Genomic DNA, 25,241 nt, shown 5'->3' on the forward strand with positions numbered 1-25,241 from the left:
TCCTCCTCATTGTCCAATCAGATAGTAGAGCTGAAGCTGGAGCATGAACAGGAGAAGACGCACCTATTACAGCAGCATAACGCAGAGAAGGATAGCCTAGTCCGAGACCATGAACGGGAAATTGAAAACCTGGAAAAACAGCTTCGCGCTGCCAATATGGAGCACGAAAATCAAATTCAAGAGTTCAAGAAACGAGATTCACAGGTAATTATCAATAATATTTGATAAAACGGCTATCTATTTTTAAAAAGTCATCAGCGTTTAGTGTTTTCTTATTATTCTTGTTGGTGCACGCTGTTTGATCATTTGCAAAACTGACATATAAATGTGATTTTTTTGTTTTCTTCTCCCCCCCTCCCCCCGTTTTGAGGATGAATAAGGCTTTAACTACAGAAACCACAGGTAGCCAGATTAAAAATCCCATGGCGCGCTATAACTTGGCCCCTTTTTTATAATCTTGTCTCAGTTCCTTTCATGATGGATTTTTTTTAAGGTATCTGCCCCTTACCCCTCCCCTCAGCCTCTGCAAATCCCTATGAAATATATCAGCCTTACTCCTTGCTTTTTGTTTTAATCTCTGTAGGTAATCAAGCAGCTGTTTTAATATTTGCTTTTCCTTCCTGGTGTTGCTTTTTTTTTTTTTTTTTTTTTTCATTAGACTCTATATTTGATTAGATCACTCAGATGGCAATTGGTAAAAATGACTCCAGAGAAGGGCTATTTCCCATCAGGTCTGTCGCTTTTTCCGACATGCACATGCCCCCCAGCCTCCACCTCTGTAGTCCCTGTTGGAAACCATTTGGCAGAATAACCCCCAGCTGTGGTAGCATTTGACTCTTCAAACTTACGGATGAAATGTGCACTGTCAGCATGGAAAATTATCTTTATAAATTTCAGATGAAAAAAAAATCTTATTGGGTGTGGGCATCTTTGTGGTACAATACGTTCTTTGGGGTATATATAATCAAAGGCCTTTCGTGTATCCTCCTGAGATTGGTGTGAAATTTTATTAAAGAAAAATTGAAGAGCAACTGATAACAAAAAAAGATAATTTTCTTTTCTAATAAAACCATATCATCTACTAGGTCTAATAAATACCTCTTTTCCCATTGAAATCTTAACCATATTATTCATATCACATACAAGCTTCTTCCTCAATATCCTTTCTCCCCAAATGATATAATTTTTAAACAATGAAATAAGCCTTCTATTTTTTAGGACATGTGTTTAAGCAATTTTATAATCATCTAAACTATAAAACTGCTGATTAAGTAAGATGTTTATTTCTTGGGTGGAGGGCGGGAGGCGGTAAGGCAAAGAATAGGAGTTCTTGGTTATTTTTCATTTGACCTTGAGTTGTCTTTTACCTTCAGAGAGTGACTGGGGCCCAAAAGTATACTCAGCACAGATTTTTTTTGTCACTAATATACGCTTATAGGAGAACTATTTTCAATTTGTTTTATGGGGGATTTGCTAACTAAAAAGGTAGTCATTGTAGTAGCCATGGTACCCGAAGAGTCAGGTGGTTCCTGCTAAGTCAATGTGGGTTATATTTTTGTCACCAACCTCATCAGAGCCTTTATAAAATATAAGCTGATCTTCCGATTGTTAGCCATATAATTTACTAAGAATATTTTCCAACTTAACATTCTCCTTCAAAGATGATGCTAAGCCTCAGCATTGTCTTCAATGATAAAGTATTTGGGTTCTGAGTCTGTGTAGGGTCTGTTTGCATAGTAGAATTGAGTCCGTGATACAATAAAATACCTTAATTTATATAACTCCCACTGTTTTGGTGCTGTTGTGGAAAGCCGACAGTAGTGGAGGCCAAATTTAGAGGAAATCTTTGTGATATTACATATGTCGTATCTGCCATATATAGGGTGCGGTTCATCCAATAACAAAAGGGAAATTTTAGAACTATTACGTATAATTAAGCCACAGGGAGAGTACAATAGGTTCTTAATTGAATTTCTGCTAATTGAAATAATCAGTATGAGGACCATATGACCTCTTCAAATGCTGTAGCACAGGATTGTGTTTCTCCTATTTTGTCTTTCTTGGAACAATTGGAATTGCTGTCATAGGAACGCCTAGTAAAGCAATGGAAACTTAGGCTAAATGCATTCTTGATCTGAATGAAAATGATTTTCTGTGGAAGCCAAACTTGATTGATTGTTTTTAGAGAATGTATTTTTTTTTAATTTGCCAATGAGTTGTATTTTTGAAAACCTTATCGTGTGTACCAAAATGCTAATAATTTGTATTTATTTTGGTTATTCACTGAGGGTATTAATTCAGAGTTTCCATCAGGTAAGTTCTAAATTTTCCAAATAAATCTTTTCATGATTGTGACTTAAATAATGTGATGTGTGAAGCCTTTTAAGTCCTGAATTCCATTCACAAATTTCAGAAAAACAAAGTGGACATATATTTTTTAAAAATAGAAGATCTTCTTTTCCAAATCACTGTTTTATGGCTTGACACATGTATTATGTACCTTAAATATTGGATTGAGTCATTTTTCATTTTAGGTCCAGAGAGATTTGATTTTCAGTTCACGTTTGGCTACTCCCGTTTAGCAATGGAGGCCATTTTGTAAAAAGGACTGTTTGAAATAGTTAACCAAAAAAGGACCAGGGAAGTACCAATTTTGGATACTCTAGCTTTGCTTGCTGCTTTTTCTTCTATCAGATTTGTGAATTCAGACAATATAGTAAAAGTCTACTTCGGGCTTCTTCCATATATATTATGTATTATGTACTGATAAGAAAACCATGATCATAAAGTATAGTTACTGACCGTAAGGTAAATCATATATCAGACAGGAACTCCCTTGTGGTGAATATGCTATATAATTATTACAGGTTACTTTATACCCAAGGAATTTCTGTTTTCTAGAGAAATCATAAGGTATGGCAATGCAACTAAAGATAAGTAACCATTTCTTTCATTTTATTTGGTGTATTTGGCTAATTATTCTATGCATATATTATATCTTTGTCATAATACCTTGACTTCCAATGGTAGGATATTTTATGTGGTGATACTTACATTTGCTAAAATGCACATTAAATTTTATCACCTTCGTAGAAGATGGTCAGCCTGGTGTCTACCTGAGGTTACAATGTTTAAGAAAAAGCATCCAGATCAGTAGGTACCAAGACATATAGAAAGTCACAGCCTCAGTGTCAGATATTTCTCCTTTGCCAGATCCCTCTTATTGAAATTAATTTGAAGGATGATTTGATTGACTTCATCATGTTTTTTTCACATAAAGAAAATTCATGGTTTTGTTATGATCATCTTAGGAGAACCTCTTCTAGCATGGTGGTTCTGCATGTGATTTTGCTTTTGAACTGCAGTGTAGTGAGAGAATTTCTCAGTTTATTCCTTTGAATTGTAAGAAAAACAGAACGTAGGCTCCCTGACTTTTTAGTTGTTCTCTTAGGACCCTGAACCACTTGGAGATCGCTTGATCTTTTATGTTTGTTGCCAGAGTGAGTGGTGGGTATGAATATCGTAGAGGACCTTTGAGATCCACCCCAAAGGTGGGGTTCCCATCATAGGGCAGCTGTCTATGTCACATGTTGAGGTACGGGCCCCTGGAAGACTCAGGGTGACCACAGCAGCCACTGTGAACCACCATCAGTAGAAGGCAAATTAATAGAGCCGACTTGGGAGACGGTTGTCACGAGATCCAAAAATACATGAAACTTAAAATTTGCATATAGGAGATGGAATCTTTCCTAACTTTGGGATCTTGATGCCTTTCTTGATTTCCTAACCTGAGAATCATGATGCTATTATGAACGAGTTTTGCATAATAAATGGACAGAACATCTTGGTTTTGCCATATTGATTCACAGTAAGAGGCTGTCCTATGGCTAATTGTAAAATGTAGGTTTTCAGAAATCTTCTTCTTTCCCTCTTCTACTTAAAAAAAGATCTCCAGAAAAGATGTTTGTGGTAAGACAATTGTAATTTTTAAAATTATATCTCAATGACATCACTTTCTTTTCCATGAATTTGGTAGTCCGGGCCCAGATTAAAAATGTTCATTTCTAAAACTGGGTGTGTGCCTGTGTATGGTGGACTAAATATTGGCTGTTCTAAGATTCTTCTCAGGTTACTTATGGATGAATTGAGCAATATGTACATTCTAAACATTATAGCTAAACCTGTACATGGTCTTTGGGCTTTTTTCGGGTAGCATTTTTCCATTGGAAACATTGATTTTAATTTTTTTATATGTCAACCACTTTCCAAAGGGATGTGAGGCGGAATTCTGTAATAAAAAAAACATTTAAACAGCTAAAATATAACTGAAAATAGTAATTAAGCGATAAACGATATTCACTCCATCAGGAAACCTATACTACTTTTAAAAATGCTTTAGTGACGTACCTGTTTTAGCTCTGAGCATACCTAGAAGCCACAGTGAAGAGGGGAACATGATGAATTGTGTCATTCTGATGATCTGTGAAAGAAATCATACCAGTTCACTTTTTTTCTAGCTCCCAATTCTGAGAGCAATGTATGACAGAGGACTTAGCCTGAAGGATACTGACCAATAGAACTGTTGACATCTCTATGTATTAAAACATTTGGAAATGAAACGTGGCGGGAACATCTTGGAGTCTTTAAGTACTTTCACAAAATGTAATGAGCAGGTTATATTGTAATGCGTCCACGTTTCATTTTGATCAAATAAAATGATGCGTACCATCATGCTCAATATCAAAAAACACACGTGCTTCAGGAGATCCAATTTTGTACATGTGAATCAAATGAAAGGATATTTTAAATCGCGAGACTAGCAAAGTCTAGTACTTTCATTATGTGACTGATCCTGTAGCCCTTACAAAGCATCTTTAGAGAAACATGGCTGAGATTAGAGGTAGTTTAAAAGCTAATGCCCAGCTGTTCATTTCGAAATCTGTTGCTCTCTTTCTTCCAGCTGATTCTCTTGTCCTCTGAATTTATACTATGGAAAACTATAAGAAATAAAAGCAAGTGGTAATTTGGTTCAGGAGCATAGGGTATTTGTACCTGTACTAAAACAGTTCCCTTTCTCCCTCCATGACCAAAATGGTATTTTACCGTCTTTTATTCACTAAGATCATTTACTTGGTTTTGAGGTAGTAAATATTTTCATTTCTTTGGGTCAAGTGGACAGATCATGTGGAAAAAACAAACTATGTAAATATTTTCCCCCTACCGTAATGAGGCTGTTGCGCTCAATGTAACCCTGCTTTTTTATTCCCTTCCTGTCCCTGGTGACACCCACAGTCACATCAGAGTGGATGCCCGGTGTTCCAGCTGTGTGCACACCGTGCTTTGATAGTTACCCCCGATACACTAAGTTATTTGTAGTAGAGGGAAAGAGGCATGGAATTAAGCGTGCTTTCAGTATTAGGTGGGTTTTGCTGCAGTGCACATAATGTGTAATGTCAGACATAAGAAGGGTTGGTGGGAAGATGTTTTTAACAATTTATTATTCTGCGAAAAGGAAGTAAGACTTTTTCAGTGGACTTGTGGTAAAACCACACATTACAGGTTTCAATTTATTTTCTTTAGATGAAGCTTTATGGTATTATCGAAGAGCTGCATTTAAGACCGATCAAAAACTTACTGCATACATTTAGAATATAAACAGAGGTTTTCCTAACTGAGCCATTTTGAAAAGCCTGTGCGGGAAATACTGTTTTTCTGATACCAAAAGCACAGGTTATACAGAAATTTCCAAGGAGGATCAAAGTTCATTTCATATTTTGACACAGGTATATTGATGCAAAGATCCTGTTTTATCAGTAGCCAATGGTGTTTTGTCTAATAGTATTACATATGAATTTAATAATGTTTTATTTATATGTTATATGTATTACTATGTATAAGAATACTATTTCTTAGGTACTTAATTAGGAGAAAATATAGGAAGATGACCTTTCAAAGTAAAGTTTACATTTTTTGTAGATCACTAGCCTTCGTTTTCCATTATAATTCTAAAATTCTGTAATTATTTTCATCTTATAGGCACACAAATAGCGTATATTCCTATAATTAAACTATTATAAATAATTCAACTTGGTCCTCGTCGTGGAGAAAATTACATGACGTTGAAAAAACAATAACAGGCTGAGACAAGGAAATTGATTTCTCTAGGAATGATCCATTTGTAGAAGTATTATACAGTGTATGTTTAGTCCTGTGCATATTTTTTAAATGTGGCAGTTACCATGGAAACCACATTCCATGGCATGTGGTCCACTTTTAGATAAAGCATATTCCTTTTAAAGACAAACCTTCCAAATAATGGCATGAAGTATTCCCTTTGAATCAACAACTTTGTGTCGATTAAATGATTGCTTTAAAAATCCGTCTTTTGTTCTCACTCTACTTCATAGATTTTTTAGATAGATTAAAGTTGTTCTTGAAGAAGTAATAACTAAATGCTGGAGATATTTAAAATAGGGGGTACAGTGGTGAAAACCGGGGAGATGGCGAGGCACAAGTGTGTGGACACAGGACGTTGTGCCGGACGTGCACCTGTGCAGGTATCTACGTATCCAGCAGCAGCAGCACAGCCAGACTGAGTAAAGAGATGACCACATCCAATTATTCTCAGTTTACAGATGAAGAACCTAGGGTTCAAGACCACTACCTTGCCCAAGGTCACAGAACTAGCAAAGCAGGGCTCCTTAATCTTAATTCAGTACTCGTTCTCGATCCCCCAGCCTCTTGCAAGAGAGATTTTAGATTTGGGGAGAGACTCGGACATGGCAAAAAAGGCACAGGGTTATACGTGAGCCCTTGCCTAGCGTGAGAGAGACGCTGGTACCCTGCTCCCCAAGCTGAGAGGCTCCTCACCATTTGCATTTCTTTCCGTGAGTTGCCATACTTGCCCTTGCTGCTAAGTCATAATTGAATCCTGCTGCGTGAGTTCCAGCTTTAGTAAGCAGTACCTCCCTGAACAGCACTGAATTCCTGTGCTTGTTTGTGCTTAACAGCGGCGGCGGCAGCAGCAGCAGCAGCAAATGTTTATTGCGTGCTTTGCGTGCACCAGGCTCTCTGCTAGGTCCTTCGCGATGCACCATCTCTTTGAACCCTTCCCAACCCCCCATGAGGATTAAACTTCCCACTTGGGAGCTCTGTTTGGACCTTCTTGCCTGGGTCCAAAGATGAATGTATGTTAGTCCATTTTATCAAGGAGACAAGTTTCAGAAAGCATAAGTAGAATGCCCAAGGTTACAAGTGTGTGGACGCAGGACGTTGTGCCTGTGTAACTTAGTAGGTAAGTTAGTGTAGCTGAGACTCGTGTGGCAGAGTCCCGTGCCCCATATGCCTACTTGTGTGTGAGTCAGTCGTCTCTGAGTTTCATTTATTCTGCATAAATTCCACTATATTTTCGATGTTGGATTGTCAACTCATGGCTAGATTTAACGTACTGATACCCATACCTCAGACCGTTTAAATCCAAATCAAGATTGAGCAACGGTTTCAAACTTTCTCCAACGCCACAAGCCATGGCTGTGTGTCTCTCTTCTGAGACACATTTAACTCCGAAGAGATAGGCAGTTCGTAATATTTTATTTGGAAGAGAATTCCTTCCCACAAATTTCAGAATTTGTAGACTGGAAAAATAAATATGTTTTTGAAATGGGTTCACTTTTGGCTTTTGCATTATTACTGAAATGAGAAGATGTGTCTAGAGGAAGAACGTAGGAAGCTTTTACGTCAATGAACCTACCAATCTCGATAACAATTAGCAGGAATCTGCAGTTGGCACTGGTGTAATGAGCTTTGGTGTCAATGGCCTATTGTAGGCGAACACCTATCATAGTCACACACCAGTTTGGAATTTCACATACGATCCCTTCACTTTATGGAATGAATTTTTAAATCTCAAAGACTTCAGTTTCCCAATTTCTCCCCTAAGGGAACCCGTGTAATGATCCTTATTGCGTGACAGCAGCTAGTCCAAACCTTTTAGAAGTGAGGTCAAGGCAGTTTAGTAAATTCAAGCCCAGAGACTCTCTAGAAATACAAGGAATAATTAGAAACCGTGTTTCTTTTAGAATCCTCAAAGACAATTTATGTTGATGCAGTTATAGCTCAATTCTAGACTGACTTTGGTCCGGATGAGAAGTTTTCAGATGAATTCTTTTCTTCACATAAAATACCCCAGAGATAAATTGTTATTCCACATCCTGAATGTCATTCCCATTGACATAAGGAAAAATTGCCTTCAGTTATTTTTAGCGTATTGCTCCTCCTTGTCCTTTTCACCTCTGCCTCAAAAAAATTACTAAGAATGTTGGCAGAAATTATCTTTGAGGAAACACTGCATGAATAACTCTTCTTTCTTGATGTCTTGGAAAAGTCGTTTTTGGATTTCTGACTCAGTCCGTTCTCTGAGAGACATCCTTGATGTCTTTATTTATACATTTGAGGTAATTTTTTGTGACAGAGAGGTCGGAGCCAAAGTGCAAGAAATGATTGGCAAAATGATGATATCATCACACGTTCAAAGCACTGGCAAATTGAAGCTTATTAAACTGTCATTTTGTCTTCCATTCGGGACTAATTGGAATCATGCCTAGTTGCATGATAGGAAAGATACTTAACACCTGAGAATTTCTCATGAGAAAAATGACAGGAATTGATGTCAGGGAGACCGTAAACTCATGTCTGAGGAGGGGAGCAAGGCATTACATGAAAATAATAGTCTATTTTCAAGCTACTTTAATGTTTGTGTACAGAAAATGTTTGAAAAATACTGTTAATAGGAGATAATAAAAAAACTGGCCTAACTGAGACTTAAAGCACTGAAACTTGGGAGTAGCGTTTTGCCATTGAAAGGAATGTTAAAATTCAGCGAAAATTCTTTTTCGTCACTTATCTTACGTTGTTACCTGGCCTCTCGAGTATTTTCGGATAATTGTGTCCTGGGAGGTTGGAGAGAGATCACGAGAAATCAGAAAGAAACTGTACACAATTCGACTTGCAGGGCTGGAAAATGTGTGTTATTTTTCCGGTTCATTTTGATTTGTTTTCCTTAGGTATGAGGTCAAGGCCTAAAAGTATTAGTCCTATTTGAAAATGAGATAATGGCATCCTCTGAGAAGGAAGTTTGCTGAAGTCTGTGGCCTGGATCTGGGGTCTCTTCCCTTGTTAGTGGGGGCCATTGTAATGCAACATTAGTCTTGCATTGTGCCTGTGTGTGTGTGTGTGTGTGTGTGCGCGCGCGCGCGTGTGTGCTCAGGTCTCTCCCACTGATATCACTCTGTGGTACACAGGAGCTTCCAGTGAACATGAAACCAACAGCCCAGCCAGCCCCTAGCATCTCAAAATCAGGGAATTTTCCAGTGGAAGGACTCGAAAGGTACAGGTCTTTAAAAAGGTTAAAATTAAACTGGTGATTCATTCATCTTAAGTTTGCCTCTTAAGTCAGTATTTATTAATGAAACAAACCCCAGATCCCTAGGGTCAAGCGGGACCTTATTTATTTTGTTATTTGCAAAGATGTCATTTAATGTACAAAATCCATGTGTTCACCAAATGTTTCCCGAAGAGCTAATTTTTTTGTAATGTAAACATTATCCTCACTTGTTGGGCAAGTTTTATAGTAGCTCCAGATAAAGTGATGTTGGCATGGGCAACGAAAGTGGAGTGTGAGGTTTGAAAACTTTTGTTCTTCAGTTATTCAGAAATTATGCCAAAGCTGTCATTAGACAAAAGCCATGAGTTCAAGGGGTACAGGGTGTTGCCAGCCGCTATTAATGTCAATCCTGACTGTTCATATCCTGGTTCAGACTTTGGGAAACATGGAGATGCACTCGTGTACTTAGACCTCTGGGATCATCGCTAGTGACGGCAGTGAACGTCACAACCCGTGCCTACAAAGTTGGCATTTCTTAAAATAAGTCATTCAGTTCAGAAATAAGACTAGTAAATCTTCTCCTGAAAATCATCATTATCATTAACTATTCTGATGGCTTTTTGAAATCTCATTGTTCCACACTGATGTCAACAAAAGGGAACTCTGACTTCAAAAGTTTAGTAACTGTGACTCTTCAGATAACGTATGAATCAAGTTTATTTCCATATACATTTTTCCATCTGTAAAAATTGGGCAGAATTATGTATATGGAATTTCCTCATGACGGAGACTTTGTTCAGCTTGATTCATTTATTCGATGAAGATTTCTTGAGTGCTGTTCTGTACCAGGCCCTGAGGCTGGGTGTTTCAGGAGGTGTGTTTCACATCCTGGTGCATGTGAATATTGTCCGAGGGTTATGTAGAGTGTGGCCCATCTAGCCCTAAGGGGGTTCCTGCTCTGGGTATGGAAAAGAACAAGAGAGACCAATACTCTGCTCTAAAGGATCTTACACTTGAATGGGGGAAGGCAGATGATAACACAAAAACAGGCAAAGTGACAGGGAGAGCATCACATAGCAATAATGGGTAGGCTGAAAATTAACCCAGAGAGGTATGATGGGTGACTGTGATTGTCTTAGCGAGCCACCAGAGAAGGCCTCTCCGAGGAAGAGCTGTCTGAGCTAAGAAAGATCTGATTGAGGAGAAGCCAGCCAGGCTGCGGGGACAACCAGTGAGGAGACCCTGGAGGAGAATAAATGTGGTGTGTTCAAGAAATAAAAAAGGAAGTCTGATGGCATGAACGTAGCAGGGTACGGGGAAGGTTACAGGGCCTTTGAAGAACTGGGATTCCATTTTATTAAAAAACAATTTTTTTTGATGTTTATTTTTGAGAGAGAGAGAGAGAGAGAGAGAAGAGAGCATGCGAGCACGAGCGGGGAGGGGCAGAGAGAGAGGGAGACACAGAATCCGAAGCAGGCTCCGGGCTCTGAGCTGTCAGCACAGAGCTCGATGCGTGGCTCAAACCCACGAACCGTGAGATCTTGACCTGAGCCGAAGTCGGCCGCTTAACTGACTGAGCCACCCAGGTGCCCCTGGAAGACAATGAGAGGATTCCAAGCAGTGATGCGACAGGATCCAGTTCATGTTTTTTGAAGTCCATTCAGGCTGTTGTGTGCAGTCCTGGGTTTCTATTTGATACATGTATTTGAGTCAATAGGACTTTCTGATGGGTTAGGTGTGGGAGGGGAAGGAAAGAGGATTCTTTAGAGTTTTAGTCTGAGCTGTTAAGATAAATGATGGGGTCAAATATGACGATGATTCGGAGGGAATAACAACAAAATCAAGAGTTCTGTTGTTGCCAAGCTGAGTTTGAGTGACATCTTTAACATCCAGATGGAGATGTGTCAGCCGAGGAGTTGAGTATACGGGTCAAGGTTCCAGAAAAAGGAATTTGGACATCATTGCCATGTAGATAGAAATTAAAGCATGGACCTGGAAGCAATGACCAGTTTCTTATCAAATATGAAGACAGTGATGCTGGTTCATGGCCAGCCTCTACCACTTAGCGGCTGCTATAAACCTGAGTGACCTCTTTCATATCTCTGATCATCATTTTCACATCTGTAATATTCGTTCGTTCATTCATTCATTCATTCATTCAGCATCACCAGTTGAGCTGCTGCCACCTGTCAGGCACTATACTAGGCCTTGGAATATTAAAAAAGGAACGATGCCTGCCCTCTAGCCTACAGTCTCTGGGGCAATAGGAATTTTGCATCTGGAGGGTAATATGATTCATACCAACGGATAGGAGCAAAGAATGCCTTCCTTTAACATAGACGGAGGATGCATCTTACCACACATAAGAGCAGACATAGTAACACCCGTGGTCAGAAGGACACCCTGCCCGGGCCCTCAAGTCCCCATGAAGGCATCCCTTTGCCATTGACACCACCCGATTTAGCGTGATGTCTTAATGAGCCCCTTTAAGATACTTCCTTCACCATTCAGTAGGGCGGAGGGAGATCAATATCTTCCTGGCCCCTTTCTATTGTCTGGAAACTTTGCCTGCATGCCTGCCTTGCCCACCAGGTGTGTAAGGAACTGGTAACTATATCAGCAAGAAAACGGACAGTTTTATTCTGTGGCCTTGTCTAGTGTGCCTGGCCTTTAAGCCTTCCAGAGTTACAGATATATATATATGTGTGTATATATATATATACACACATATATATAGTGTTCTCCCAAGCAGGGTTTATTAGCATATAGGAAGATAAAATGTAGAACTTCTTTTTACATGTACTTGTATTTCATCTTGTAATATATATATATATATATATATATATCTATATATATATATATATATCTCAAAGTACAGCAAAGTGATAAAGGTACTTTGATCCCAAGTACAGAAGATGCGTCTATCATGTGGTATGGGGGCATCAGGTTTGGGGAGGTAATGAGACGAGATTGAATTAAAGGAGATATCATATGCATTGCATTTCAAAAATGAGTGGAAATTGGCTATGCAAATTAGACTCGGGAAAGCATTCCAAACAGGACTAGCATAAGCAGTACTTGGAGGCAGTTTGTACCACGTTGAGAAGTCTGGACTGGATCCCCTTGTACACTGCCCCCACTTTGGGGTTTATACGCTCTGTCTGTGTTGCCATTTCTGTGTCTTCCATTTGTCTACCTCCTTGTCCTCCTTGTAACTTACTACCCCTTCCGGTAATTATTTAAAACAGTGTTCTCCCAAGCAGGGTTCATTAGCATATAGGAAGATAAAATGTAGAACTTCTTTTTACATGTACTTGTATTTCATCTTGTCAAAATACCCATTTGGGGTGAATTTTTGTAACGTACATAATGTATCAGTACAGTGGTGTTACAGATTTATACGTGTACACACTGGCTTTCATGCCCCAATTACATTTTTTTTCATGTTTATTTGTTTATTTTGAGATGAGAGAGAGAGACAGAGAGAGGGAGGGAGAGAGAAACCCAAGCAGGGTCTACACTGTCAATGCAGAGCCCAATGTGGGGCTTGATCTCACAAATCGTGAGGTCATTACCTGAGCCAAAGTCAAGAGTCGGACACTTAACCGACTGAGCCACCCAGGCACCCCCGCCCCAAATTTTTATGATAGAAATGTCCGATAACAAACTTTAGGGATCGTAACTGTCAACAATCAGAAGTCACTGAGAAACTTTAAGCAGAGGATTAGGAAGCAGAAGGGAGTGACATTGGAGGCTGGGTGACTGGCTAGGAGTCATCCCAGATGATGAGGGACTTGGCTAAGGTATCAGCAGTGGGTGAGTTGACATGGCAGTGAGGGAGAGAGAGGAGACCCAGGGATGTGGCTTGCTGTGCCACCGGACACTTAGGTGTCCATGTTATTATGTAAGTAAGTGGAAATGCAGGACTAGGGTTCAAAAGAGAGCTCTCCTTCGGGGATACAGATTTGAGAGTCACCAGGATGTCTAGTAATGGATACCAATGGTGAAGGTGGGTTTTCCTAAGGACCTGGAGTAGAATGAGAATAGACGACACTCATTGCCTTAGGGAAGGCGGAGGAAAAAGAGCAGGTCAAGAAGACCGAGAGAGTGGGTCAAGGATGATAGGAAGGGACCCGAGAGAAAGTGGCATTTCACGAGCGAGGACAAATCACAATACTTAACTTCTGGATTGTTTATAAGAATTCGAAATGGCAAGTATTTGTTAATAACCTGATAAATATCAGTTTGTTTATTTCAATTTGTGAACTGTGGCCACACAACATAAATAGACTACTGCACCAAACAGCCAACGGTCCCTGAAGACTGGCCCCACAATCCTGCAGCCAGACGTGGGCTTTGAGAACAGCGAGCCCATTTCAGAGATGGGAAACACGAGACCGAGGAAATGAAGCCGCTCGGGCGGATAGTGGCAGAGTCGGGTATGGTTTGCAGGCATGACTAAACCAGGCTCCCGTAACAATGTGGGGAGGGTCAGCTATGTGGCCTGCTCCGTGCCTGCGATCCCTCCACTGCTCCTGGGACCAAGGAGGTTTCAGGTGCACAGAGAGCCTTTCCAGGTTGGGTACAGAGAAAGGTTTCACAGCTCACCTAGGGCAGCAGGGTTCGATTGTCTAGAATCACCCAGTAAGATACAAATGAACAAGTTTTGCCTGGGTCTGTGTAAGAGCCAAGAGTTTGAGGGTCTGAGATGGGAGGGAGAACATATCTAGTGTCAGTTGACAGGAGGTAAGATCACAAGCTTCTCTGAAGCTCCCCTAAAAAGCCCAGGTTCTCAGACTGAGTCACTGTGCTGTGAAAAATCTCCCGCCCAGAATAGTCAACCACTGTGCCTGGGATCTGTCAGTTACATTGCTTGAAATATCTCTAAGTAGAATTTGAGTTTTCTCTCTCTTGCCTGCCCTTTTCTTTACTGAATGCATTGGCCTCGACTAGGTGGCCCATGTGAGCCTTTAAAAATCCAAAGTGATAAATCTATACAGTAAAATGCATTCTTGAATAGGTAATTCAGGAGCACTTTTAAAATCTAAATAAGGAACGATATATGGTTAAAAAAAAAAAAAACCCAAATTATCTCTTTCAAGATGAAAATACATCTCCAAGGATTTCTTCCTCTGTCTCCATTCATTTCTCATTTAGCAGATGTCTTCCTGTACACAGTCGCTGTGCTCAAAGGAGGCATACAAAAACAAGTAAGACAAAACCCTTTCCTGGAGAAATTCACAGCCTGCCCAGACCGTTTAGCAAGTACACATAGTGTTGCAAACGGCATAATTGCTGCTATGGCTGTATGGCTACCGTATCGTGAGATTGTGTCTCATTAAATTGCTCTCATTAAGCAGAAATCCATTACACTGAAGAAATAGGAGTCTTGAGGGATGGAAAGAGTGTAGAAAGAGAAGGAAGGTGCCATAGGGGGCTGTAGTCAGAAGATTTGGACATCTGGAGGTGGGGGAGGGGAGCAAAAGACTTAGGCAGTGCAGACGAGGAGGTAGGAAGGTGCTTCTGGCAAGCCCCACCGGCTTTGAAGTTGTGCCCGGGGTGAGCAATGCCCCAACCATAGCCACCTTGAGTCACAAAAGGGGAAACAGCCCCTCCCTTAGGGAAATAAGCCCCAAGACCCTCCAGTCCTCATAGAAAGCCTGGAGACAGGTGAGAGGATACGGGTGAGCTCCTGTAGAATAAGGCTGTAGGCCTCCCGCCCGTGAGAGACCTCCTGTCTCTGGGTTGGGGAGTCCTGGGTCGTCCTCCTCTTGACTTCCCAGGTCGGTTGCCTGATCCTGTTCCAGCACGTTATTCCCTCTCCTGCACTGCATTCCCTGCCCTGGAGCCCCATCTGCTGAGCCGCCTCCATGGGTGTGCTTGCACGACTGGGCTAAAGGTGAGCTGTCACAAGCAAACAGGTGTGTGCCCAAGGGTTTGGCTGGTCACGGCCAGGTAAGATTCCACCAGAAGAAAGAGGCTGTACTTGCGAGCTATTGGAACTGGGACAGTGGGAAATTTGAACATCCACTTTCAAAAGAACGGTCACTTTCCTGAAAACGTGATTCTGTTGTATGTGGAAATACAAACATTCTCAACAAGAGATGGCCATTTTAATCGTTCTGTGTATCATTTATTTTGAGACGGGGAATTGAGCGTGACGTGATATGCTAGACCCTTTCACATGCTTTCTGGAAGGATGTAGGTATTATCCCAGGTTTTACAGAGGGGAAGGCTGACCCAAGCTGTGCAGCTTATAAGTGAAAGGGCTGGGACTCGAACCCAAATCTTTGTGACTTCAGAGCCTGTGAACTTTCTCTCCCCTGCACCTCGTCCTGATGGAAATTAAAGGCATACCCGTTGGTGGGAAAGCCTTTTTGTGCTACTAGTACTCACTGGTGACTTGTGGTTAACATTCATGAATATCGTGAGGGCGATTTCACAGAACAAATCAAATTGACATGTCAGAACTATTTAGAAGAACAAATAGTTCAGGGATATTCCGAGTCCCTCCCCCAGATCTCAGCAAAGCTTCTCCCTAAAACACGGTATTGCAGCTCTTTGTTTTTGAGTAGTCATTAATGCCATAGCATAGTTATGGCTGCAAGTTTTCCCCTTAAGCGGCTCTTTCCCTTCTAGAACCTGATGGCAGCCCACGGTTGTTTAGATTGAGCTCAGCGATGTTTTTAAACGTTAATTTGGTTTGACATGACTTGGTGCACAAATTAATTATTCAGGCGCATCTTGCCCCACGTACGTGAAATTGTAGTGAATCACGTTCTGCCGACCGCATGTGAATTGTAATGTTACTAGCAATCAGACTATTAAAGAACAAAAGCTGGCAACATATAGTAAGTCTGAATTTGGCCAGTCCCACAAAATTAGCATAAATATGCGAGGCAATCAGAACGGTTTTGGCCTTCCTCGGAAAGTGTCCCCGTTCTTATCTACTTCTAAAAGAATGTGGAATAAACTATTCATTTAAGCGAGTATAAAAATATGTCGGCTATGCAGTTATAATCATGTGTCATTAATCAGAAAATACTGCAGAAACTCTGACAAATTAAAAACACAAGGATGTGTCTGCAAGGGTTTTTTCAGCCATTAACAAGCTGCTTCACCTCTCAGGCAAGCTCTTTCATGGCAACTTCTTGCTCAGTGTACTGACATCTTCAAAGGCTCTGACATCTGTCGGCCTTTGAACTACCATTAAAAAATATTATCCCATTTCCATTCTTTTATGCCCATTTTTTTAATTATAGCCCTTCTTTCAAGTTGGGAACATGGTTGGTTTAAATGATGCTGTCCTTTCGTTTTCAGCCACCCAGCTGCGGTTTGAATAAATTGATGTAGAATCAAAGGCGGGACTTTAAAGGAAAAAGGTTTGATGGACTTGGACTCCGAACCAGATGAGGTTTTATGATGAAAAGGGGTTTAATCCCAGCACAGGCATTGCTTCTATCAGTTCAGCAGTACAAAGCAATTCATATATATAGGTTCACGCGAAATGATCTATTTTTTTTTTTTTTAACAGCACAGATCTCTTCAGGACTTGCAAATGTGGCATTAGCTAATATTCAGAGAGCTGATTTCCTTTCATCCACCAGAAGCTTATGATTATAGTACAGTTCTCGAATTGGAAATGAGAGCTGCAACACAGACTTAAAGCTGCCGTCTGATTTGTATTCAATATACATGTCACTGCGGGACAGGCTAGTCTGGGCCAAGCTGGTTCAATACAAGGAAAAAACGGTTTCATCATCTGAGATTCTTTAGTCAAAAATATCACCAGCTAATTAAAACAGCAGTCTCATGACTCTTAGCGAGGCGTTTGGTTGATTGGTATCTCTTTAAATTTGACAGGAAGGATTAAGAGACGCATCCTCTTTTTTATTACATATTCGTCTTGCTGTGTTAATGTGTTCAAGTGCATCGCGGGGTAATGAAGTGTAATCAGTGAATTCGAAACACTTTTTTTTTTTTTTTTTTGAAAAAAGGAAAACAACGCGATTCTAAAACCTTTTGCTTCTTTTGCACTGAAATGCTTCCCCTCACCCGAGTTTTGACCTGGAAAAAAAAAAATCATTAAGGCAGACTTCAACATTTGTCTTTGCTCAGTATGCCTGTTGTATGATAAATACTGTCTTGAGCCAAATAGTTAAGTCACTAGATGAGTAGTTTAGGGTCATTACAAACCTAGAACATAGATAAAAGTCCGTGTTAAAGTTTTAGAAAGTGATTATTTTTAAATTTTCTAATAGTAATTCAGGATAAATAGTACTTTTCCCCCAATGGAGAATTTTCATAGGATAACGTCCACCTGCTTTACATTAGAAATTTGCTGTCTGCTGCTCAGAATAAAGATGGTTCTTCCATTTACTTGGACAGTTTGGTACTATTTAATTCTACAGATCTGGTCATTCTGCACCACATTTTTTTTTTTTTTTTTTTTTTTGCCCATCCACCAACAACTTCTATTTAAGCTACAGATTAATATCCAAACTATAGTTTGAAGAAATTCTGAATATGTTCAGTTTCAAATTAGGAGAAGAGTTATTAGTAAGAGGAGTGATACATGAATTCTTTTACTCCAGGCCATGGTCTACCTCATTCTAGAATGTTTCTTTTACTCTCTCTCTCTCTCTTTTCTCCTTAGAAGAAAACCTTTTTATTATTTTCTTAATTTAATTTAATTTAATTTTTTTTTGGTATAGGATTTACCAGGAAATCTATTTTGCCAGTCCTTACATATTTTTTTGTAGATTCATGAGAGTTTATTGAGTGACTTGGCAGAAGCTGGATTTTTCTCTCAGTTGTAATCATCACCGTTTTTCACCCTGGGACCTCTTTTAACCCCCCTTTTTATTATACTGTGACTGGCCAGTCTTTCGCTGCTTTTAGCCACATACTTAGGTTTTTATCACTGACTTATCTCCTTCTCTTTATCGTGCTGAACTATGTCTGTCTTCCCACCGAGAGTCCCTGTTCTCCTCCTGCTTCCCCTACTTCTCCATCTTAGCTTGTCTTTCCTCGACCAGCCGCTCTACCTCTCCGCTAAATATTCGAGTCTGGGTCCTTCTCTTTTTCCTCTTCATTCTTCTGTAAAGTGATCATCTGCATTTTAGTGGCCTTAAATAAGTCTGTGCTAATAACCTCAGAGTTCTTATCTCTCATCAGAGAGCTGGACTCAAATATCCAGCCGCCTCTTGGCCTCTTCTCCCACTTAGCTCACAGACACCTCGAATTTCACACATCCAGGGCCGAAACCTCCACACCCATCTTCTCTGTGTCTTGTGTCTATAAATGGCATCACTTTACAGTCAGTGCTCAAGACAGAACTTAGAGGCCGTTCTGAAATGGCTTCCCTTTCTCTCAATTCACCAGTAAATGCTATAGATTCAGCCCCCAAATAGATGTCTAATCCCATTCACTTCCTTCTCTTCCGCCTACTCCTTTAGTGCAGCTCACCGCTGCCTTTTACCCAGACCTCAACAGTAGTCTTCCGAGAGCCTCACTTTCCCTCTCGTTCTCCTCGACAGCCATAGTGATCAAAATGTTTATTGAAGGATTTTAAGCAAGGGGGTTTAAAATCCCTCTTGGGGCGCCTGGGTAGCTCAGCCGGTTGAGTATCTGCCTTCAGCTCAGGTCATGATCTCACAGCTCATGGGTTCAAGCCCCGTGTCCGGGCCCTGTGCTGACAGCTCGGAGCCTGGAGCCTGCTTCCGATTCTGTGTCTCCCTCTCTCTCTCTCTCTCTCTGCCCCTCCTCTGCTTGCATTCTCTGGGTCTCTCTCAAAAACAAATAAACATTAAAAATAAATAAACAAACAAACAAACAAACAAATAAATAAATAAATAAATAAAATCCTTCAAGAGCCTGTACTTAGAATAAAACCCAAACCTCTTAGCATGGCCTACGTTACCTTGCACGTTCTGGTCCTAGCGTTACCTTCCCGACCTCTTCTCCAGCAGCTCCTCCCTTGCTGCCCATACTTGAGTTCCAGGGGCCTCTTTTTAGTTACTCAGATATACCACACTCTTTGTTGCCTTCACACTGTGGCTCGTCATGTTCGTTGGAACTGGAAGGCATTTGCTCTAGCGCTTCGTAGGATCGGCGTCTCCTCATTCTGTAAGTCTTCGCCTGATTGTTAACTCCTCGAACAGGACTTCTCAAGCGACTCTCTCCAAGAAGGCCTCGCCCTGCTGCCCTCTATCAGAGCACCTCGTTTGTGAACTTCAGAGCACTTTTCCATTTATCTTACATACTTATTAATTTTTGCCTACTCCCTCAAAGAGACCGAAAAGAGGGACCCTGTCCCTTTTCCTCACTTCGGTATACCTGTACCTAAAAGATTCCTGGTACATACTGTGGCCTCGGGAAACATTGTTGACCATCTGTACTGATAAGAGCAGGGTCACTGGTCAGCGGCAGCCAGAGGACAGCTGAGCTCTTCTCTGAGGAGCTAGTGGTGGGGTTAGGTCTCAGAGGAAGGGGCTGATGGTTGCCATGCTGTCACGGAGGCCACCGATCCATGTTAGCTCTTCGTTTCTTGTTTGGTTTTGCTTGAGTTTTGTTTCTTTTTTGTCTGTTTGTCCTGGTTGTTCGGATGGCATTTGGACGGCAGTGTATTAAGCGTTCCCGTCCCTTGAGTTCCCACGGAACTTCTAAAAGGCAGCAACCAAAAACTACGAAAGTAAAAATTGAAAGAAATATATAGGAAAACCTTGGTTTGCGAGCATAATTGATCCCAGAAACATGCTTGTAATCCAAAGCCCTCGTATATCAAAGCGAATTTCCTCTTAAGAAATCCTGGCAACTCAGATGACTTGCTCCACAACCCAAAAGTGTTAATGTAAAGATGATTACAATACTGTAATATAATACAAGATAGTAAAAAATACAAAATATGAAGAAAAATAAACAAATTGACCTGCACTTACCTTTCAAAACCTTCGCGGCTGGTGTGAGGGAGACCGGAGAGAGGAGGGTTACTGTGTAGGACGGCTTTCACTATCATTCGTGGAATCACTGCCGTGGGTCCGATGGAATCTTTTTTCTTTTCATGCAGTTTTAACAAGGAGCCTATCCAATAACCTAGAATGAAGCGAAGCATTCCTAAACTTCCTCTTGTGTAGAAAAGCAAAGGGATGCCCGTAGGTGCTTTCAAGTGACAAAAAACACAGTGGTACCAGTTGTGGGCACCTTCCAGTGTTCTGAAAAAATCTTTGATTTCTGTCAAACACTGCAGCCTGAGGCCGAGCGTCGGAACATGAGAGATGATTACCCACAATCCCGCAGAGCGCGAGAGAGGAACCATTGGCTCGGTTGAGATCGTGTGAGGTTCAGCGTCACGTACGACTCGTACTATGAGACATCACTCGTGTGTCGAGTTAAAATTTATTAGAAATGTTTGCTTATCTTGCGGAACACCCGCAGAACAAGTTACTCACAATCCAAGGTTTTACTACATAATTAGCCCACAGTTACTGTTTGTCATTATTAATTACACGTTTGGGTCTCCAGAGGAGAGACTATAGCTTCTCTGTCTTTGCCTCTCTAAGAACCTGTCTACTAGAGGGCCTGGCCCCAGTGCTGATGCTTCCTCAGTGAATGAATGAACACAGATCAACAAATTTAACCGTTTGGCAGGGATTGGTGTAGGTCTGGGCTTTGCTGGTTCCCATAGCATATTTTTTAACCTTCCGACTTCTGAAATATGCGGAGGTTGTCTGTTGTATCTCTAATAATCACTTCAGGGAGCTGGTTACTATTTTGGTAATATGATTAAAGTTATGAAATAAGCATCCAACATGTGCTGACGGCCTCCTTAGTCTCAGGCACATCGATAGCTGCTGAGGATGCAGAAATGTATAGACACAGTTAATCGCAGGGAGTAAAAGACAGAGAAACATAATTGCGAAATAACGTGCTGAGCTCCGTGCTGGAGATGGAACGAAGCATGGTGAACCATGAAGGAGACTGAAGCCACTCCGGGAGGTGGCTCCACCTTTGAACAGCCCGTGCTCCTTGGACTCTTCCCTTGTGGCGTTTTCTTTCCATCGAAAAGAGTGTGCTTTTCTTCCTTTATTATTTCTCTCAGCTTTTTTCCCCAGTAAATACAAAATTACGTTATCTCCATGTCGCTTCTTCCTGCAGAGGCTGCCGTGTCCGTAAGAAGCAGGAGCACAGCCAACAAAAGTCCTTGTCTCGTTCCTTGCAGAAAGCCATCATGATCTCCCAAGGGGTGAATGGCACTACCTAGTGTGTGGTGTTAGAACAATATTCCTGCCCAACTTAACGTCCCTCTCTACACTTCACGCGAAAATCTTCACAAGGGGGTGGGGGATAGAGAGCGTCTTTAATTTTGTTGTCTTCTCTTAGCGGTTATTGAGATCGGTATGGTTTTATCGTAGAGATTTTCTAGGTGCTTCTCTGGTACATAGATGAATTCAGCGTGTGTAGAAATCCTCCTTAAATGCCATGGAAGTGTTGCCACTGCGAAGACAAATGTGGTGACTGTGATGGTGTACTGTGGTACCATGGGACCGTCCCTCATTCTTTTCATCCGCGTCCAATGGGTATGATGCTATAATTAAGGATAGTCAGTTGGCAAAGGGAACACAGTGTGAGATCATCTTCAGGAACTTCTTTAGCTCTTTTCCAGGCAATAAATTAACTTTTGAGGGATAAAATAATAAGACAGTTGTTTGAAGCTATGTCTGCTGGCCAAGGGGAAAAACACACACACACATGCACATGTGCACACACACACACACACACACACACACACACACACACCCAGATACACACACAGCCTTTTTCCAGCTTTGCCTCTGAAGTTAATGTATAAAGTTGGCTGTGTCCATTCTTATAAAAATGACACAAAGGGAAAAAATATGTCAGTTACAATAAAGCAGCATCGCCCTATGTGACAGAGGGCCTTCGACCTGCTATTCCTCGTTTTCGTACTCACCGTAATTATAAACTTTCTCATCTGAGACAGAGAGTGTGGGATTAATAAACGTTGTTCCTTTACTAGGCAGGCTCTGAGGTGGAACAATTGGGAGATGTTAGCACTTGACTAAGAAAAGTTAAGACAACTAGTACTGAGCACTGGCCACATGCCCCATACTGTGGTCAGAGGTTCGAGACAGTCTTGTCCTTGGCAATTTTTCACTCCTCAAAACCACAAGGTGGTTAATTGCCTTTATCAAGCTTGCTCTAATTCTAAATCAAAGACCTCAGAAAGCCTTTGTGACTGTTATTTCCTCGAATTTGTCTTCATTTTTTCTTTTGCTCAATGTTTTTTGCAGATTTCCTTCCCTTTCCCTTTATGCTCAAGAATCATGTTTTGAAGGCCTAAAGGATCTTTTTGTACTTTTGCTATTTATTTTTCAGAGCATCTTGTTTTCATTTGATAGATGTAATAAATTTTCCTCTCCCCGCGTTTATGAATTAGAATGTTTTTTAGTTCCATTCCCTGAATTATCTCTTTCTTTCCTTCAGGGCTGGTTTTTCTATTTATCTTTCTGCTTGTCTTTCATATTAATTTCTCTCACTTTTCTTACATGCTTGGTGATTCTGGCTTTCTGTTGATATTTACAAAACATGAATGTGTGTTAGTTTCGTATTGCTGTTGTAACAGGTTACCACAAACTTTGTGGCTTAAAAACAACAAGAAATTTATTATCTTACGGCTCTGAAGATGAGAAGTCTGAAGTTAGTTTGACAAAATTAAAATCAACTTGTTGGCAAGGATGGATCTTCCTGGGGTTTCCGGGGAAGAATATGCTTCCTTGTCTTCTCCAGCTTCTAGAGGCCACCTCCATTCCCGGTTTGTGGCCCCCGTGGCCTCTCCTCTTGTTGTTTCCATTGTGACAATGGCCTTCTTCCCTCTTAAAACGACCTTTGTGACTGCATCAGGCCATGTGCATACTCCAGGATAACCTCCATCCCAGCATCCTTAATCACATCTGTGGCATATCGTTACCATGTCAGGTGACATAGTGACAGCTTCTGAGGGTTAGGATGTGCACATCTTTGGGTAAAGGAGAGCGGACTTGTGTAAATGGAATTTTTTCCCCCACTCCCCGCCCTGGTGCGTCTCTCCCTGAGTAGGAAGATCAGAGCGAGTTCTGGGACAGGAGGTGACATTTGGACCGAAAGATGTGTTAGAATCCAGGCTCTTTAAATGCTAGAATGAAGAGGGCTACGTTCCAGGGTTGCTGAATCCACACTTGAAGCCATAGGTTTCCCTGGATAGTTCCTTCTGTGTCTTAGGGAAGAGCCTCCTGATTTTCACCTGGATTGCCTGCTGTCTGCAGGTTGGGGTGGGGCCCACTTCCTTTGTACATAGACCTTGAGGAGCTTGTTTGTTTGTTTGTTTGTTTGTTTGTTTTTTGTTAACGTTTATTTTTGAGACAGAGAGAGACAGAGCATGAACGGGGGAGGGGCAGAGAGAGGCAGACACAGAATCTGAAGCAGGCTCTAGGCTCTGAGCTGTCAGCAGAGCCCGACGCGGGGCTTGAACTCAGGAACCATGAGATTGTGATCTGAGCTGAAGTGAGACGCTGAACCGACTGAGCCACCCAGACGCCCCAGAATTCTTTTTTTTTTTAAGTGTTTGTTTATTTGAGAGAGAGAGAGAGAGGGAGAGAGCGCACATGCAAGCAGGGGAGAGGCAGAGAGAGAGAATCCCAAGCAGGCTCTGCACTGTTAGCCCCTCGATCTCACAGACTGTGAGATCATGACCTCAGCCAAAATCAGGAGTTGGACACTTACCCAACTGAGCCACCCAAGTGCCCCAAAAGCAGACTTATTGATGCATCACAATATTCACTTAAAGATGTAAAACTATTTGTGCATATAATGACTAAAATACTGCATTCAAGGAATGAGTATCAGCTGAAACTCTTTGCTAGTTTACGTTGCCTATCACATCAAACGATTTGACGCACATTAATTTTTAAACTAATGGCCATTAAAATGGGTTGGAATGAAAGATAACTAGACATATTAATAGAAATCCAGCCTGCCACTTCCTTTGCCATTTTACATTGTAAAGTAATATAATTACCAAGCCCATTATTAGGAGCTTAATTGTGCATGATGTTGTGGAGGTTCGGGTTATTTTCAACACAGAGCCTGATGCACGAATTAGTGTGCAGGTAGTTTATTGCTGGAGGGGATTCCCGGAATCCGAAGGGAGGGAAAGAGGAGAATGAAACCAGGAAGCGAAAACCCAATGAAGGGCACCTAATTGATTGAGTTCCTGCTGAGAGCAGGGTGGCTCCTTCCACTGAGGACCCTGGATAATCTTCTAGAACACACCATGGAATTATCCCACCAAAGAATGAGAATCTGGAGCATTTATCCACAGAATTCCAGCTCCTTTCAGTTGAGGGTACTCCTAGGGGGCATCTTCTCCTGCATTTTCTGGCCACACTTGCACTTCCTGGCCGCGCGTACCCTTCTGCCTGCTCCTGCACGTCCTGTCTGAGTAGCCTTCGCTGTCCTTGGAGAAAGCGCAAGGTGACAAAATTGAGTCACGCCATAATAGCCCATTGGAGGTGGAATCGCGTATGAGTTCCTGCCTCAACTGGGCTGCCATCAGACAGGTCAAAGAGATGTGGCCAAAGACCCTGGAGGCATCTAGAATGAATGGAAAGAGTGAAAGTGGAATAGAAATAGAGATGCATCTTTCTTTTTGTTTTTTTTTTTTTAATGTTTTTATTTTTGAGACAGAGAGAGACAGAGCATGAGCAGGGGAGGGGCAGAGAGAGAGGGAGACACAGAATCTGAAATGGGCTTCAGGCTCTGAGCTGTCAGCACAGAGCTGGACGCGGGGCTTGAACTCACG

The 25,241-nt window shown here is 41.3% G+C and overlaps 1 protein-coding gene across 19 annotated transcripts in view; it reads left to right on the plus strand.

The window, feature by feature from the left end:
- CEP112 (centrosomal protein 112) overlaps positions 1 to 25,241 on the plus strand; it is a 467,190-nt gene that overhangs the window by 202,913 nt on the left and 239,036 nt on the right. For all 19 annotated transcript variants that reach the window (XM_023244533.2, XM_045044857.1, XM_045044855.1 and 16 more), the window contains one exon: positions 22 to 204. In XM_023244533.2, coding sequence (XP_023100301.2) covers positions 22 to 204 — 183 coding nt within the window. The remainder of the gene's footprint in view (positions 1 to 21; positions 205 to 25,241) is intronic.

Source organism: Felis catus, chromosome E1 (genome assembly GCF_018350175.1).
Source record: "Felis catus isolate Fca126 chromosome E1, F.catus_Fca126_mat1.0, whole genome shotgun sequence".
Classification (NCBI taxonomy): Eukaryota; Metazoa; Chordata; class Mammalia; order Carnivora; family Felidae; genus Felis; species Felis catus.